At 34.0% G+C, this 15,018-nt stretch overlaps 1 protein-coding gene across 1 annotated transcript; it reads right to left on the bottom strand.

Moving 5' to 3' along the window:
• Positions 1 to 3,749: 3,749 nt before the first annotated feature.
• On the bottom strand, positions 3,750 to 11,784 carry LOC110650361 (12-oxophytodienoate reductase 2-like). Its single transcript, XM_021805301.2, has 5 exons — positions 11,626 to 11,784; positions 11,012 to 11,152; positions 5,865 to 5,995; positions 4,783 to 4,959; positions 3,750 to 4,540 (listed from the first exon to the last, which is right to left on the bottom strand). The coding sequence occupies exons 1-5, from the start codon at positions 11,694 to 11,696 to the stop codon at positions 3,948 to 3,950; spliced, it is 1,113 nt and encodes a 370-aa protein (XP_021660993.1). The 5' UTR covers positions 11,697 to 11,784; the 3' UTR covers positions 3,750 to 3,947.
• Positions 11,785 to 15,018: the final 3,234 nt, after the last annotated feature.

A 15,018-nucleotide genomic window follows, 5' to 3' on the forward strand; every position in this document is an offset into this window, starting at 1 on the left:
GAATTCATGTTCAATTTATTTAGAACACATCAAAACCATAAACTTCAAGGGCTAGCCGAATTTTTATCCCTCTCTAACCATGCATTTTTTTCAAATTTGTTCACATAAATTCATCAATTTTAACTTCAATTCACTCAATTATTCAAAAAGAAAAGCTTGGATTTACTTACCTCTTTGTTAGATTTTTCCAAATCTTCTATTCTTCAATTTTCCTCTTCCTTTTTGCTCCCAAAGGGTTTAGCAAGGTCTAGGGGTGAGTTTTGGTGTTGAAATTTAGGGAAATTATGGAAAGGAATTAAGAAAATTCAAGCTTTCAAAGCTTTAACAATGGAGGAATGAAAGATGAGAGAGAGAGGAGAGAGAGAGGAGAGAGAGGGAATTCAGCCACCAAGGAAGAAGAAAGGAAATTTTTAATTTTTTCCTTTTTATTTGTCTCTTTATGGTGTTAATTATCCCATAATTTCAAAATATAAAATTATAATTATTATTGTGTCATGCTTACCTAAGCATGATGTCATAATTCACCTTTTTTAATTTCTTTTCTTTTCTTTCCACACACACCTCTTCATTTCTAATATATTTTTCAAAATTTTAATTTCCTACATTTTATTGGACATTTAGGCCAAGAGTCACCTCTAAGGGTGAATTGACCATATTGTCCCTTATCGGTCTGATCAGTTTTTTCAATAGCACTGAATTGCTTCATAAAGTCTGTTTCAATGTTTGAATTGATTCTTTATTCTTTTCTGTGATTTTCACATTACCACAAGCTTCGCAATTATTCCTAGGCCTGGGGTGTCATAGGGTCCCACACAAATTTAGGGTAGCAACTGAGCTCGCAGTCACTTCCCAGTTCGGTCACCCATCGCCGGGACCTTGACTCATTTAACTGATTATGCTTTGTTTTCTTATTTCCATTTCACCCTTATATGATTTCTATTAATTTTTATTTATGACTTTTCTAGATGATTTAAATATGGTTCTAAACATCCTGACTGTCCGGAGAGGCACTAGTCACCGGAACAGTAGAATGTATAGACTACTTAATATAGGGGTATTACACCAACACACACACTGCTCCAAATTACCATAAAACAACATCCATAGCATTTCATCAATTAAGAATGCAATATAAAACGTGCCTAGTGTTTAACTAGATATATATTTATAAGTGATGCATGGGCATGCTTGAATATATAATAATATTGAAATTATAATTAAAATTAATCTTTTACTCACAGACATAAACCGAGGTCACTGTGATGGCTGGGCGGAGGAGAAAGGCTATCCCGGCTCACCTAACAATTATATTACAATTATTTAATATAATTGACTCAATACAAGCTTAAAAAGAACAAAAGACACCCTAAGTCTTGCGAAAAATCCAGCAGAGTTTTTCTATACCCAGGACCTACCCAACCAGCAAAATGGCTCAAAATACACTTCTATATCCACAATTTTGAAAAATTACAATTTTATCCTTAAAACTAACTTTTTGCAAAAACTATCCAAATGAGCTCTGAAAATTTTAAATTTTTGATCCGCCGTCCTTAGCAATATTACTAAGCTGATAAAAAAGGAATTATAATTTTCTAACTACCCACGAATATTTTATGGATTTTTAATCTAAACCCGAAACTAAATAATTAAGGAAACTTAGGGTTCGGGCTTACCTACGCTAATTCTGATGCTTGAAAAATGTTCGGAACATCTGAAAATGGTGGGATAGCCTATAACTTTGACCCGTTTCTGAAGTGGTTCTGGCGGCCTGCCTGTCTAGCCTGAAAATGTAGACCTGATCAATAGTCGAATTTTAGCGAATAAAAAGTACCTACGCGAAGTCCATAACACGAGGGCTAGTACATAATTTTTACGAAATTTATTAAACTCATATAAACCTCAAAAAAATACTGCGAAATTTCGTGGGGCCCACCGAAAAATGGTGTCAGAAAATTTTGAAATTTATATTGCCGTGAAGCTCTCGTCAAGTGGAAGATGCTTGTGGTCTTGAATTTTTGATAGGATTTACGGTTTGGAAGAGATCTAGCCCAGAATTCAAAATGAACTAAAACTTCTGAAGCTTGATTCGCATAAACCGGAAAACGATACCAAGCAAAATTGATATCTACACGATGCCCATTAAGAGAGGAGCATTTTGATATCAAGAACATCAAAAACAACGATCGGAGAAGGAAGTTATAACAAAGAAAAGAAAAGGAAAGAAAAGAAAATAAAGAAAAGGAAAAGAAGAGAGAGAGAGAGAGAGAGAGAGAGAGAGAGTGAGAGGGGGGGGGGGTGCCAGGTTGGGGCACCGACAGCTTTAAAAGCTATTGGTTCTTTTTTTTTTTTTTTAACTTACTTAAAAGCCAAATTTCAAATAAATCCTTCAACTTTCATGGGTTTTTTAACTAAATCCAAATCTTTTGTTTTTCAACCAAGTACCTAAAAGTTTTCATTTTCATTTTTTTAATAAAATTATGTAAAAATATAATTTTAACACAATAAATAAAAATATTAATAAAATAATACTCTTAATTAAAAATATTTTATAAAAAAATCTGGTTGTTACATTCTTCCTCCTTTAAGAAAAATTCGTTCTCGAATTTTTTTTAAACAAATCCGAGATAAAGAAAAGAAGATAATTCAAACAAGTGTGAGCATTTGTTCGTTGAGCTCTACATAGGTGGTTGAAAACATTTTATTTCAATTTGTCCCTGCTGCTATATTACGCCAACTACCTCCCTGCGTTCGAAACTAAGTCATCACTTTTGACTTATGATTTATCTCTTTTCGATAACTCTGGTATACAATGCTTCCATGTACTCTGATGTGGTATCTTGCAATTTTAGTCTTGTTCTCTTTTATCACCATTCAATGTGGCACAAAGATGTGATTCAGTTGACTGTTTACAATGTGTCTTGAAGTGCTATTCCAAAGTTATTACTTTTACAAGCACCTTACTCGAAATCACTGCTGATTTTGTTGGGTCATTGGGGCTTAAGCAAGGCTTTTAGCCATTTATATTATAATTAGGGATAAATTAGATGATAAATTGGGCAGAGGGACCATATATATATATATATATATTTATAAAATTGCGTTTATTAATAAAGTTGTGTACAATTCTTGCTTCTCTTTAAATGAAGCTAATAGAATAAAAAAAAAACTGAAAATATAGAAATCGGAATCAAATCATATTAGGCCGAACTTCTATTATATTAGACATAATTGTATATATTATTGTATAATTATGCTTACACGAGTATATAATTTATGCCTTCTTACCTAATTTATCCCTTCTTTCCTATTATGCTTACACGAGTCTTTTGTGCATTCGAGGAGGGACTGTCTGTGTGGCTGTCAATTTGGTTTGGTCTCACATGGGTTTGGATCAAGTGCGTCGAGTTGATGGAGATTCATTTAAGGCGTGGCTCTATGGAGTAGTGAAGCTTTTGTCTAGAGATAATCTTACCTGTTTTGCTATGTTTTGCTGTAATATTTGGTACGCACGAAACCATGATAATCTTACCCTTTTTTTGGCAATAAATGGTTTCACAAATAGCTTATATAGTTGGAATTTGAAAAAATGGTTTGAACTTTCAATTGCAATCGCCAAGGTGAAGTCCACACTTGGCTCACAGCCCGGCGCCCTCTCTCTCTCTCTCTCTCTCTCGCTATTATATATATATATACAAACATGCCGCTTATTTTAGTTGAACAAAATTATTAAGACGAGATGCAAAAAGGTCTGTTACCAATTTAAACCACTCAATGAGATAAATATATGGGCATATGTGTATGCCAAAACACTGTTATTTGTACAAAAAAATGAGGAATTTATTTGTTCCTGAGATACATCCTTCCATCATCGATCAGAAAGAACAATTTCTTGATAGAAAGGCAAGTATTGGACAGTATAAACAGCAATTCTCCTACCAGAAACTTAATTAATTAGCGGCCTCAAGAAATGGATAATCAGTATAGCCAATTACAGGATCAGAAGTATAGAATGTATCTCTATTGTACTTGTTGAGAGGAGCATTAAGCTCAAATCTCCGAGGTAAATCAGGATTGGCTAAGAAAAGACGGCCATAAACAACGAGATCTGCTCGGTTTTCAGCTATGGCTTTATTTCCATCTTCCCTGTCATAACCTCCAGCAGCAAGGAAAGTCCCTTTGAAAGCCTTTCTCATGGGCAGAAGACTGTCTGCACATTCAGATATTTCTCCAGCCGTTTTAATTCTTGGCTCAACCATGTGGCAATAAAGAATTCCATATTTATTCAAGGATTCAGCCATGCAAAGTCCCAAAGCATAAGGATTTGAGTCCCCACATTCCATCAAGTTTGCAAATGGAGATACTCTAATTCCAACTTTATCTGCTCCTATCTCGTTGGCTACAGCTTCAACTATTTCCAAAGCAAAACGGCAGCGGTTCTCCAGAGATCCACCATACTGATCTGTACGATCATTCACCTGATCTTTCATAAACTGATCAATTAGGTAACCATGAGCCCCATGGATCTCAACCCCATCAAAACCTGCAAAGCAAACAACGAGAAAAATAAAAGCAAAAAAGAAATTATTATTATTATGGCCAACAAGTTCAAATGCTACTAAAAATTCTAAAACTTGCAGAACAAAGAAAGTAAGACTACGAATTACATTCATGACTGTTGTGATCATATGACCAGCAGATGACTAATTCACTGATTACTGATTAATTCAATAACTCTAAAAAAAATATACACTTAAGCACTCCAGTGTTGCTTAAAAAGCCTACCAGCTTCCATAGCATTCCTTGCAGCAATTCTAAAATCATTCACAACTTGTGGAATTTCATCTGTTCTCAGTCGCCTCGGAGGTGTGAACTGTGCAACATCAATGCCATTAGCTCGAATTCGAGGGGCCAAAGGCTTGTCTGTGGGAGAGATTGGAGCTTGACCATTTGGCTGAAAACCTGTAAATACCAACAATTGATGTAAAATCAAGATGCAGACAAGGAGGAGCATTCATAAAATAGAGCAATTTTGATATGTAAATTCGAAAAGAATAGCTGAGAATGATTAAAAATTTGAAGAAACTAATAAAAGGAAAGGACCCTTGTAGACACTTGGATTGAAAATTCCTTCTAGGAAAAAAAATAAATAAACCATTCACTAAAACAAGAACAACAAAAACCATTTTCCCATAGCAAAAACCAAGAAGCCATTTTTCATGCCCAAAGAACATTTGCCAATGAAACTCCTACATTAAGCAATGGGGAATTCAATTAGATGAGATACTGCCAACGTTTGGAAATTGGAAGCTGATTGAAACAAATAAAATATTTCATACTTTGAGCAGGTTGGAACCATCCAAATAGTAATTTAACCTCAACAAACTGGAGAGATAAGAAAATCTGCTAAATACATGAGGATTTAATGTTAGCTCCAGGTCAAGCAATTGATGTCATGGACAACAAAGTAAACTATAGAAAAGTTTGCTCAACTTCCTCTTATTTCTTATCAGAGGTCAGCTTCAATATACCGTACTAGGTTTTTCTTTTAATTCTTTTTTCCATTTGAGAAAGGTCTCGACAATCCGCACATCAAACTCCTGAACCGAGCTACAATCACCTGCATACGCACTAATGGAGCCAATCCCAATTGACTGTTGACTTTACTTCTTTAGGTACAGCAACTGGCGTCACTTCATCAAATTTAAAACATAAAAATGCTTTTTATAAGTACTATAGACGAGTAGCATGCAACCATTAATTGAGACCAGAATCACAAGAGAAGCATTTTTGTAAACCCAATTATCAAGTTCATCCAACATAATATTTAAGCAGTGGCAACAGATATAGACGTCCCAAGCACACACCTGAATTTGAAACTCTTCCAACATGCCAAATTTGCAAGAAGAATATACCCCCTTTGGCATGAACAGCATCTACAATGGGTTTCCAAGCCTCAACTTGTTCTTTGGTCCAAATACCAGGAGTATCGGTATACCTTTAGTACATGGAAACAAACCAGAAACTTTATCATGTTACCGTTATAAACTTGCTGAATAAATTTAAATGTTGCTGTCATTGTTTTTTGATTGAGTTTATTTGTTATTTCTTCTGCTAGTATGTAGGAGTAGTGGACAATAAAAGTGGAGCTGAAACAGTCCATGTAGAAACTATTTTTTAGCATAATAATTGCTGATTTTTCTGTAACAAACTCCCTCTACAGACTATAAAGAGGGGAGTAATTTAGAGGTTTGAAATATATAAAAAAAAAAAAGTCTAATAACAAAAATAGCAAAAAAGTTTTTTTTCCTCTATCTGCTGTTGTTTGATTTCTGTTTTTGCTGTTTTAGTTCTAATATTTGGTATCAGAGCCTTAAGATCAAGGCCCAAAATGTCTCATATTGAATTAGAGAGAGCTAAAAGAGAGAGAGAGTTAAAAGAAAAAGAGGAAGCCTCAAAGATAGAAAGTTCTATCACAGCAGCAGGAACCTTGTTCCCTGAGAAAGAAAGTTCAGTGTCGTTAAAATATCCTATGCTGACAAAAAGTAATTATGCAGCATGGGCTATAAAGATGGAGGTTTTTATGATGGCTCAAGGAGTATGGGATGCTATTGAGTCACCTGATCCAATTGATAGCCGCAGAGACAAAATGGCATTGGCTGCCATTTACCAAGGTATAGGGGAAGATACCTTGCTTCAGTTGGGTGCAAAGAAGACCGCCAAGGAAGCATGGAATATGCTAAAAATGATGAACCAGGGGGCTGACAAGGTTAAAGAGGTACGATCTCAAACGCTTTGGAGAGAGTTCGAAGCATTGAGAATGGGGGATTCCGAAAATGTTGATGATTTCTCAGGAAAGCTTACAATCATTGTCAACAAATTAAGGAATCTTGGAAATACTGTAGAAGAAGAAAGGGTAGTGAAAAAATTGTTGAGATCAGTCTCATCCAAGTTCCTACAGATCGTATCCGCCATAGAAGAATTCAGTGACCTAACCACCAAATCTGTTGAGGAGGTGATAGGTTCACTAAAAGCCCATGAAGAACGCTTACTTAGCTGTGGTGGGAAGTCGGACGAAACACTCCTTCTCACTAGAGCTGAGTGGAAAGCGAGAGAGGAGGCTACAAAGAACAAGAAAGCTTCTGCTAATTCAAGAGGAGGAAGAAGCGGAGGACGCGGAGGACGCGGTCGTGGTAGAGGAAGACACTGTGGTGAATCAAGCCGAGGCGGTGATGATGAGTCGAAACCACAAAAGAAGAAATTCGACAAATCAAAAATTAAATGTTACGGCTGCGGAAAGATGGGACACTTTGCATCGGAGTGCTTGTCAAAAGAGAAAGATGAACAAGCCAATTTGACAGAAACTGAAGAGGTAGAACCGGCTCTTTTATTAATTGAGAATTGCGAGCTGAATGTTTCGAAGGAAGAAATTTACATTGAAGAACCTTCTTTGTTAATGATTGAAACCTGTGAAGTTACTGAAGGGGAAGTATATGTAGCTGCAACAGGAGGAAGTCTTATGAAGGAAGCCGGGTGGTACCTCGATACTGGAGCCAGTAATCACATGGCAGGTGATATAAATTATTTTTCTGAAATTGATCAGTCAATTTTTGGTAAAGTAAAATTCGGTGATGAGTCTGTAATTAATATACATGGGTTAGGCTCAGTGTTATTCCAATGCAAAAATGGAGAACACTTAACACTAACAAATGTATATTATATACCAAAATTGAAAAGCAATATCATCAGCCTAGGACAAATCGATGAAAATGGCGGACGTGTGATTATTGAAGGAGGAATTTTGAGGGTGTATGATGATCTAAATCGGCTCACAATCAAGGTGAAGAGACAACCTAACAGATTGTTTGTTGCAAAGCTCCAGGTTGCCGAGAAAGTATGTTTAATGACACATATGTCAGATCAGAATTGGCTATGGCATGCAAGATGTGGGCATCTGAATTTCCAAGCATTGATGAGAATGTCAAAACAAAGAATGGTGGAGGGACTGCCAGAAATTACACAAACTAATCAGGTGTGTGATGGTTGTGTAGTGGGAAAACAACACAGACTGCCATTCCCACATACTGCAACATTTAGAGCAGAGGAACAGCTTGCATTGATTCATGGAGATCTCTGCGGTCCGATTTCACCAACAACACCAGGAGGTAACAAATACTTTATGCTCTTGGTTGATGATTATTCACGTTTTATGTGGATTTTTCTATTAAAGTGGAAAGGTGAGGCATTTGAAGTTTTCAAACGGTTCAAGAAATTGGCCGAATCTGAAAGTGGAAAAAGATTAAAGTGCTTCAGAACAGATCGCGGGGGTGAATTTAATTCATCTGAGTTCAAGAAGTACTGCGAAGAGGAAGGTGTGAAGAGACATCTCACGGCACCATTCTCCCCACAACAGAATGGCATCGTGGAGAGAAGGAATCAGACTGTTCTTGAGATGGCGAGATGCATAATGAAAAGTAAATCGGTACCTGCAGATTTCTGGGGTGAGGCTGTTAAAACTTCAGTTTATGTGTTAAACAGGTGTCTGACAAAAAGTGTAGAGGGGATGACACCATATCAAGCTTGGTGTAAGAAGATTCCAAATATACACCATCTTCGTGTATTTGGGTGTCTTTCTCACATCAAGGTAACATCACCTCATCTCACCAAACTTGAAGACAGGAGTGTAAAAGGAGTGATGATTGGATATGAGGAAGGATCAAAAGCCTACCGTCTCTATGATCCAGTTAAAAAGAAACTAATAATAAGTAGAGATGTCATTTTCGAAGAAGAAAAGAGCTGGCCATGGCAGTCCGAAAAGAAAGAAGAGGAGCTGGAAAATGTCGATATTTTCACTGTAAAATTAAGAGATGCAGGGGGTGCTACAACGGTATCGGAGGAGGGGGAAGTGTCACCTAAATCCACGGCACAAATCTCTCCTACCAGTACATCAGAATCAGAGTCAGATTCAAACTCTACCAACTCCACTCCACCTCGAAAATTCAGATCATTGCAGGAAATCTACAATGAAACCAGAGAAGTCGAAGCAGAGATTGGGTTGTGTTTCTTGTCGATGGAGGAGCCAACACAATTTGAGGAAGCAAATCGCAATCAAAATTGGCGACAAGCAATGGAGATGGAGATTGAGTCAATTCAGAAGAATGAAACTTGGGAGCTTGCCGATTTGCCTAAGAATCACAAAGCTGTAGGGCTCAAATGGATTTATAAACTGAAGAAAGATAATCAAGCATAAAGCCCGACTTGTAGCAAAGGGCTATGTGCAGAAATATGGAGTCGATTACAAAGAGGTGTTTGCTCCAGTTGCGAGGATTGAGACGGTAAGAACAATTCTTGCATATGCAGCACAAAGGCAATGGAAAGTTCATCATATGGACGTCAAAACAGCATTTCTAAATGGTGAACTTGAAGAGGTGGTGTACGTGCTGCAGCCTGAAGGATTTATTGACAAGAATCATCCGCAGAAGGTGCTTAGACTGTATAAGGCCTTGTATGGCCTAAAGCAGGCCCCAAGAGCATGGAATGCCAAGCTGGACCGAAGTCTCATATCACTAAATTTCAGAAAATGCCCATTCGAGCATGCGGTCTACATGAAGGAAACAGAAAATGATGTTACTGTGGTGGGAGTATACGTAGATGATCTTATCCTCACAGGATCAAGTGCAACTTTAATTGATAAATTCAAGCATGAAATGAAGAAGGTGTTCGAGATGAGCGACTTGGGACTCCTAAGTTACTACTTGGGAATCGAGGTGAAACAAAACTCAGAATCTATAACTTTATGCCAATCAAGTTATGCCAGCAAGATTCTTGAGAAAGCAGGGATGTCGGATTACAATAGCTGTCGTATACCCATGGATCCAAGATGCAAACTGAGTAAGCATGATGAGGAACCACCAGTTGATGCTACAACATACAGGAGCATTATTGGAAGTCTGCGATATCTGGTGAATACCCGTCCTGATCTAGCCTATTCAGTTGGGGTGGTTAGCCGATACATGGAGTCTCCAACGACATCACATATGAATGCTGTTAAGCAGATTCTTAGATATGTGAAAGGAACTCTTGATCTTGGAATTGTGTACAAGAAGAATCAAGAGTGTGAGGCGCTGATTGGGTATAGTGACAGTGATCTTGGAGGAGATACAGATGACAGGAAGAGCACAACTGGAATTTTATTTTTCCTTGGTGAAAGTCCAATCACTTGGGTTTCACAAAAACAGAGAATTGTTGCACTTTCGTCATGCGAAGCCGAGTACATTGCAGCAACAGGAGGTACATGTCAAGGAATATGGCTTACAAAGATAATTGCAAGTTTAAGAGGCAATAATCAAGTCAAACCTATTCTAAAGATAGACAACAAGTCAGCAATCTCGTTAGCCAACAATCCAGTACATCATGAAAGAAGTAAACATATCGACACAAGGTTCCACTTCATTCGTGATGCTGTAAAAAATGGAGATGTCAAGATAGATTACACCAGAACAGAAGTACAGCTGGCAGATATTCTGACTAAACCGTTGGGAAGACAGAGATTTCTGGAGCTAAGGGACAAGATAGGAGTCAAGCAAGTTTAAGGGGGTGATTGTTACCGTTATAAACTTGCTGAATAAATTTAAATGTTGCTGTCATTGTTTTTTGATTGAGTTTATTTGTTATTTCTTCTGCTAGTATGTAGGAGTAGTGGACAATAAAAGTGGAGCTGAAACAGTCCATGTAGAAACTATTTTTTAGCATAATAATTGCTGATTTTTCTGTAACAAACTCCCTCTACAGACTATAAAGAGGGGAGTAATTTAGAGGTTTGATATATATAAAAAAAGTTTTTTTCCTCTATCTGCTGTTGTTTGATTTCTGTTTTTGCTGTTTTAGTTCTAATATATCATGCGACTTCAAATTTTCCAAATTAGGAAAGCAAATTCCAAAATTTATTTTACCCCTTTCAATTTTGAACATTAAAAAATTAAAAAAAAAAAGCATGAAGTACAACAGAAATTACCCTTGAGCAGTGTCAGAAACTCCCGTTGCTTCAGCTATAAGAAGACCTCCTTTGGTGGTTCTTTGAGAGTAATACAAGATGGCATGTGGCTGAGGAACGTTGTTGTAAGATCTCTGCCTGGTTAATGGTGCTAGAACAATTCTGGAAGATAAGAATTAAACGATCATGAATCAATATCATCAAGCTTCATACTTTTTAAGTCAACTAAGTGAGCAAATGGAACCCTGCCCCTGTAGCCGTACGATCACAGAAAACTTTGATAAAAAAAAAAAAAAATCGACTAGCTTCTATAAAATCATTTATCAAGAAGTCAACTACAACATGGGCTGCATTCACTTTGAGAAAACAACACCCTCGCCCCTGAGATCTGATGATGGAAAAAGAAAAATTGGATTTTCTATAGAAGGGTACTGCTGAAAATAAACAACAGAAAAACCTGTTTCGGGTAAATAGAATATTATTCCATCTATGACTTATCACAAACACTTGTTCCTTAAATATTGGAAAAAAATGCAAAATGCGAGACACAACAGATCCATACACCAAAAGCATCATCATCAAACAACACCAAAACCCCATAATAGAATTCTAAAGAATGTGGGCATTAGTATTACCTGTGAGAAAGATCGAACTTCCCCAACTTGTATGGTGTGAGAAGAGGAATAGTGGGGGATTGAGCAGACATGTTAGTGTTGTTCGAGTTCTACTTGCTAAACTTTAGTTTTCGAAGTCAATGGAATATAGAATGGAGAAGGAGGGAAGTGGGCATATTTAAAGAATCAAATCAAAGAACAGACAAGCCCATGACGGCTTCTCGAGGTAAAAAGCAAATGAAGGTTCCTCAAAGCAATTTTGACGCATATGATGACGGATGGTTTTAAATAAATAAAATCAAAATCGTTAAAAAAAAAATTTGTACGAAAAAAAAATTATTACATTTTCATTATTATGTCATATTAAATAAAAAAAATTATATTAAAAAAATCATACTAAATAATATGATATAATTTTATAGCTATATAATATGGTAGATAATTTATAATATAATTTTATTTTTACTAGTTGAGTAATAATTTATTTTCATATATATTTGAATAAGTATTTTATTTATTCAAACTTTTATTTTGAAAATAAAAATTAAAATAAAATAATTTATGAAATTAAATAAAAAAAATTTCAAGAAAAAAGGACACAGAGAAAAAATAAAAAAAAAAATTAACACTATTTTATAAATTTAAATATCATATTTCAAATTCTCACACTTAAACAAATGATCAAAATTTTATAACATTATTGATTTGGTTGTTCAGAAAATTTCTAATTATACATTTAAATATACATAGTTTCATATTTATAGAAATAATTGTAAGCCATTTAATGTTGTAACATTGAGTTTGTGAAATTTAAATTATTTTTTTAATAAAAATATTATTTTAAATATTATTAAAAAATAATTTTTAAAAAATTATTTTATTATTTTAATATATTTATAATTAAAATATATTAAGTTTAATTTTAAATTATTTTTAATATTTTTAAATAATATATTTTAAAAAATAATTTTTTTAATAATAATTTCAATAACTATGCTAAGCACGCCCGTATTCATTGATGAATGGGAGTCAAATTAAGAGGACGTGAGAAAAGTGTAGCTAACCATTTTCTGTTTGGACTTGTGCTCACCCATGACGTTAATCCAACCAAGTGAATACACCCCATATGCAGTCCACCTACCTTTTGATGTGAACTCATTTTTATTTCTCTAAATAATCAAATTTATATTATAAAATATAATAATCAAAACTATAATTGCATAATACTTATATTTATTATAAAAATTTTATTATAATTTTATGAATCAGTAAAAAAAATTTATAATATGATATTTTATATTATTTTTATTTAATATATGTTTTATATACTTTACGGGTATAAATATTTTATTAATATATTATGATTGACTTCTTAATAATGTTTTTAATTCTGCCTCTCGTCTAATATATATATAAGTTAAAAACTTAAAAATAGTAAACAAAAGCTTAACGCTTAACACTTAAATGCATAATTAATTAACATATGGAATAATTGAAAATAATAATTTTATTTGAAATATAAATTATTTAGAATTTACAAATTTTGAAGTATTTAAAATTTTATTTTAGTTTATTTTTTTATAAATTTAATTATAAATTTATAATTAAAACCAAATGAAGGTTCCTCCAATCATTCAGCTTTTTTGATAAAGAATTGAAGAGGGTCCTATCAGTCCCAATCCCATCGATAACCATTGGGTCAATGCCTCTTTCCCTCTGCGTTTTGACGTAGACGATGATGCATGGTTTTTCGGGTGCTTCCTTCAAAAACAATAGGTTATGATTGTGAGAATTGACTATAAACATAGCTTCGTCAATCACTTGTAAATTAATGGTAAATTGGCTGAAAATTGAAAAAAAAAAAATTTAGATTGATTGATTTATTGCAAAGTGATTATAAGACTTAAAATTAAATATAAAATTTTAAAAATTAAAATAAAAAATAAATAAACTGTTAAAATCTGATTTATGTTATTAAATTGAGTTATTGACTGCAAACACTTTTACAAGAATTTAAAGACCATCTTTACTTTTGTCAATGTTAGCCTGCACAATGCTTTGTAACTCGTTGGAACTGTTAATAACTTCTACTAATTTCACTCTTAGTTAATCATTGATAACTTCTGGATATTCATTAATTACCATTTTAGATCATTAATTAATTAAATTAATAAAATTAAATTAATTATATAAAAAATAATTTAATTAATCTTTGGGCTTAAAAATAATTATTAAATAAATTAATTATTTTAGTGTAATTGTTGATATAGTGATATGATTTTTTTAATAAAGAGGAAGCTATACACATGCATCAACAGAGGACGAGTATTAGACAATGGAAGCTCAATATCTCAATCCCATCATCCCCTATAGCTTCCTTGGTAAACATTGCTATGTTTCTCCTACACCAGATAAGCAGCAGGCTATCCCAAACAATGAACTCCACTCCACACCATGCCTATGACGCTGAGAACTTGACAAGTTCCTTTCAAAACAGTCCATTTGAGAAAAAAGGGGATCCACAAATGCTTACCAGCTCCCTAAGGCTTCAACAGCTGAAAAACTTGAGTCCCAAAATTACAGTCCCTTAGGACATGGAGAATAGTTTCTACATGGCTCATGCACACAACCTACGTCACAAAGCTACCAACATGCCATCGCAATCTCTCTTCATTTATCATCAGTTTACCATGCATCGCTCGCTACAGGAAGGACTGAACTCTTTGCGATCAGAGCCGAAGCCCTTAAAGGGCCTGGGCTACGGTTCTCAAAATAATAAAGAGTCCCATGTTGGTCCAAAATCTTTGCCTAAGTTAAAGGCTCATGGCATAACTTTTTCTTAATTGACTATTCAGATATTATTTAAATAATAAAATAAAACTTATTTCTTAAAAGAAATGAAAGAAAAATTATTTAATTTATAATTCCTTCGATCTCAAAATTTAGAATCAAACACCAATACACCACATCTCTGCGTGACTGCAAAATATTGCCGCACTAGGAATTATGCATGTGTTCAATTTGGGTCTGTCTAAAAATCAAAATCAAATTAAAATTTTGATATGGTTTCGATTTAATTCTTCATTATTTTGATTTTAATTCAATATAATTCTCGATTTTTTAGTTTTGATTTTGTTCAATACAATTTAGGTTTAATTTTTTGTTCTTAAAATAATTTTATATAATTATTACCTTAAAAAATTTAAATTTAAATTAACATTTAAGTTTTGAATTAAGTTATTAATATAGAATATATCTTTTAGCTATTTCTAATTTATGTAATCTTTCATTATAAAGTACATATATAATTTAGAATTAAGTGTATTATATAATATAATAGTATAACTATTTATTAATTATGTAATATTTAACTATAAGATATCAATATAACTATAAATTAACATATATATAGTA

The sequence above is a fragment of the Hevea brasiliensis genome, chromosome 12 (genome assembly GCF_030052815.1).
Source record: "Hevea brasiliensis isolate MT/VB/25A 57/8 chromosome 12, ASM3005281v1, whole genome shotgun sequence".
Classification (NCBI taxonomy): Eukaryota; Viridiplantae; Streptophyta; class Magnoliopsida; order Malpighiales; family Euphorbiaceae; genus Hevea; species Hevea brasiliensis.

Excerpts from the sequence above, each read along its gene's own strand:
- LOC110650361 (XM_021805301.2), bottom strand. The coding sequence starts at position 11,696 with ATGTCTGCTCAATCCCCCACTATTCCTCTTCTCACACCATACAAGTTG. Across the intron at positions 4,960-5,864 it reads TGGAAGAGTTTCAAATTCAG|GTTTTCAGCCAAATGGTCAA; the intron begins GTGTGTGCTTGG and ends TGGTATTTACAG. Across the intron at positions 4,541-4,782 it reads AAGGAATGCTATGGAAGCTG|GTTTTGATGGGGTTGAGATC; the intron begins GTAGGCTTTTTA and ends TTTGCTTTGCAG.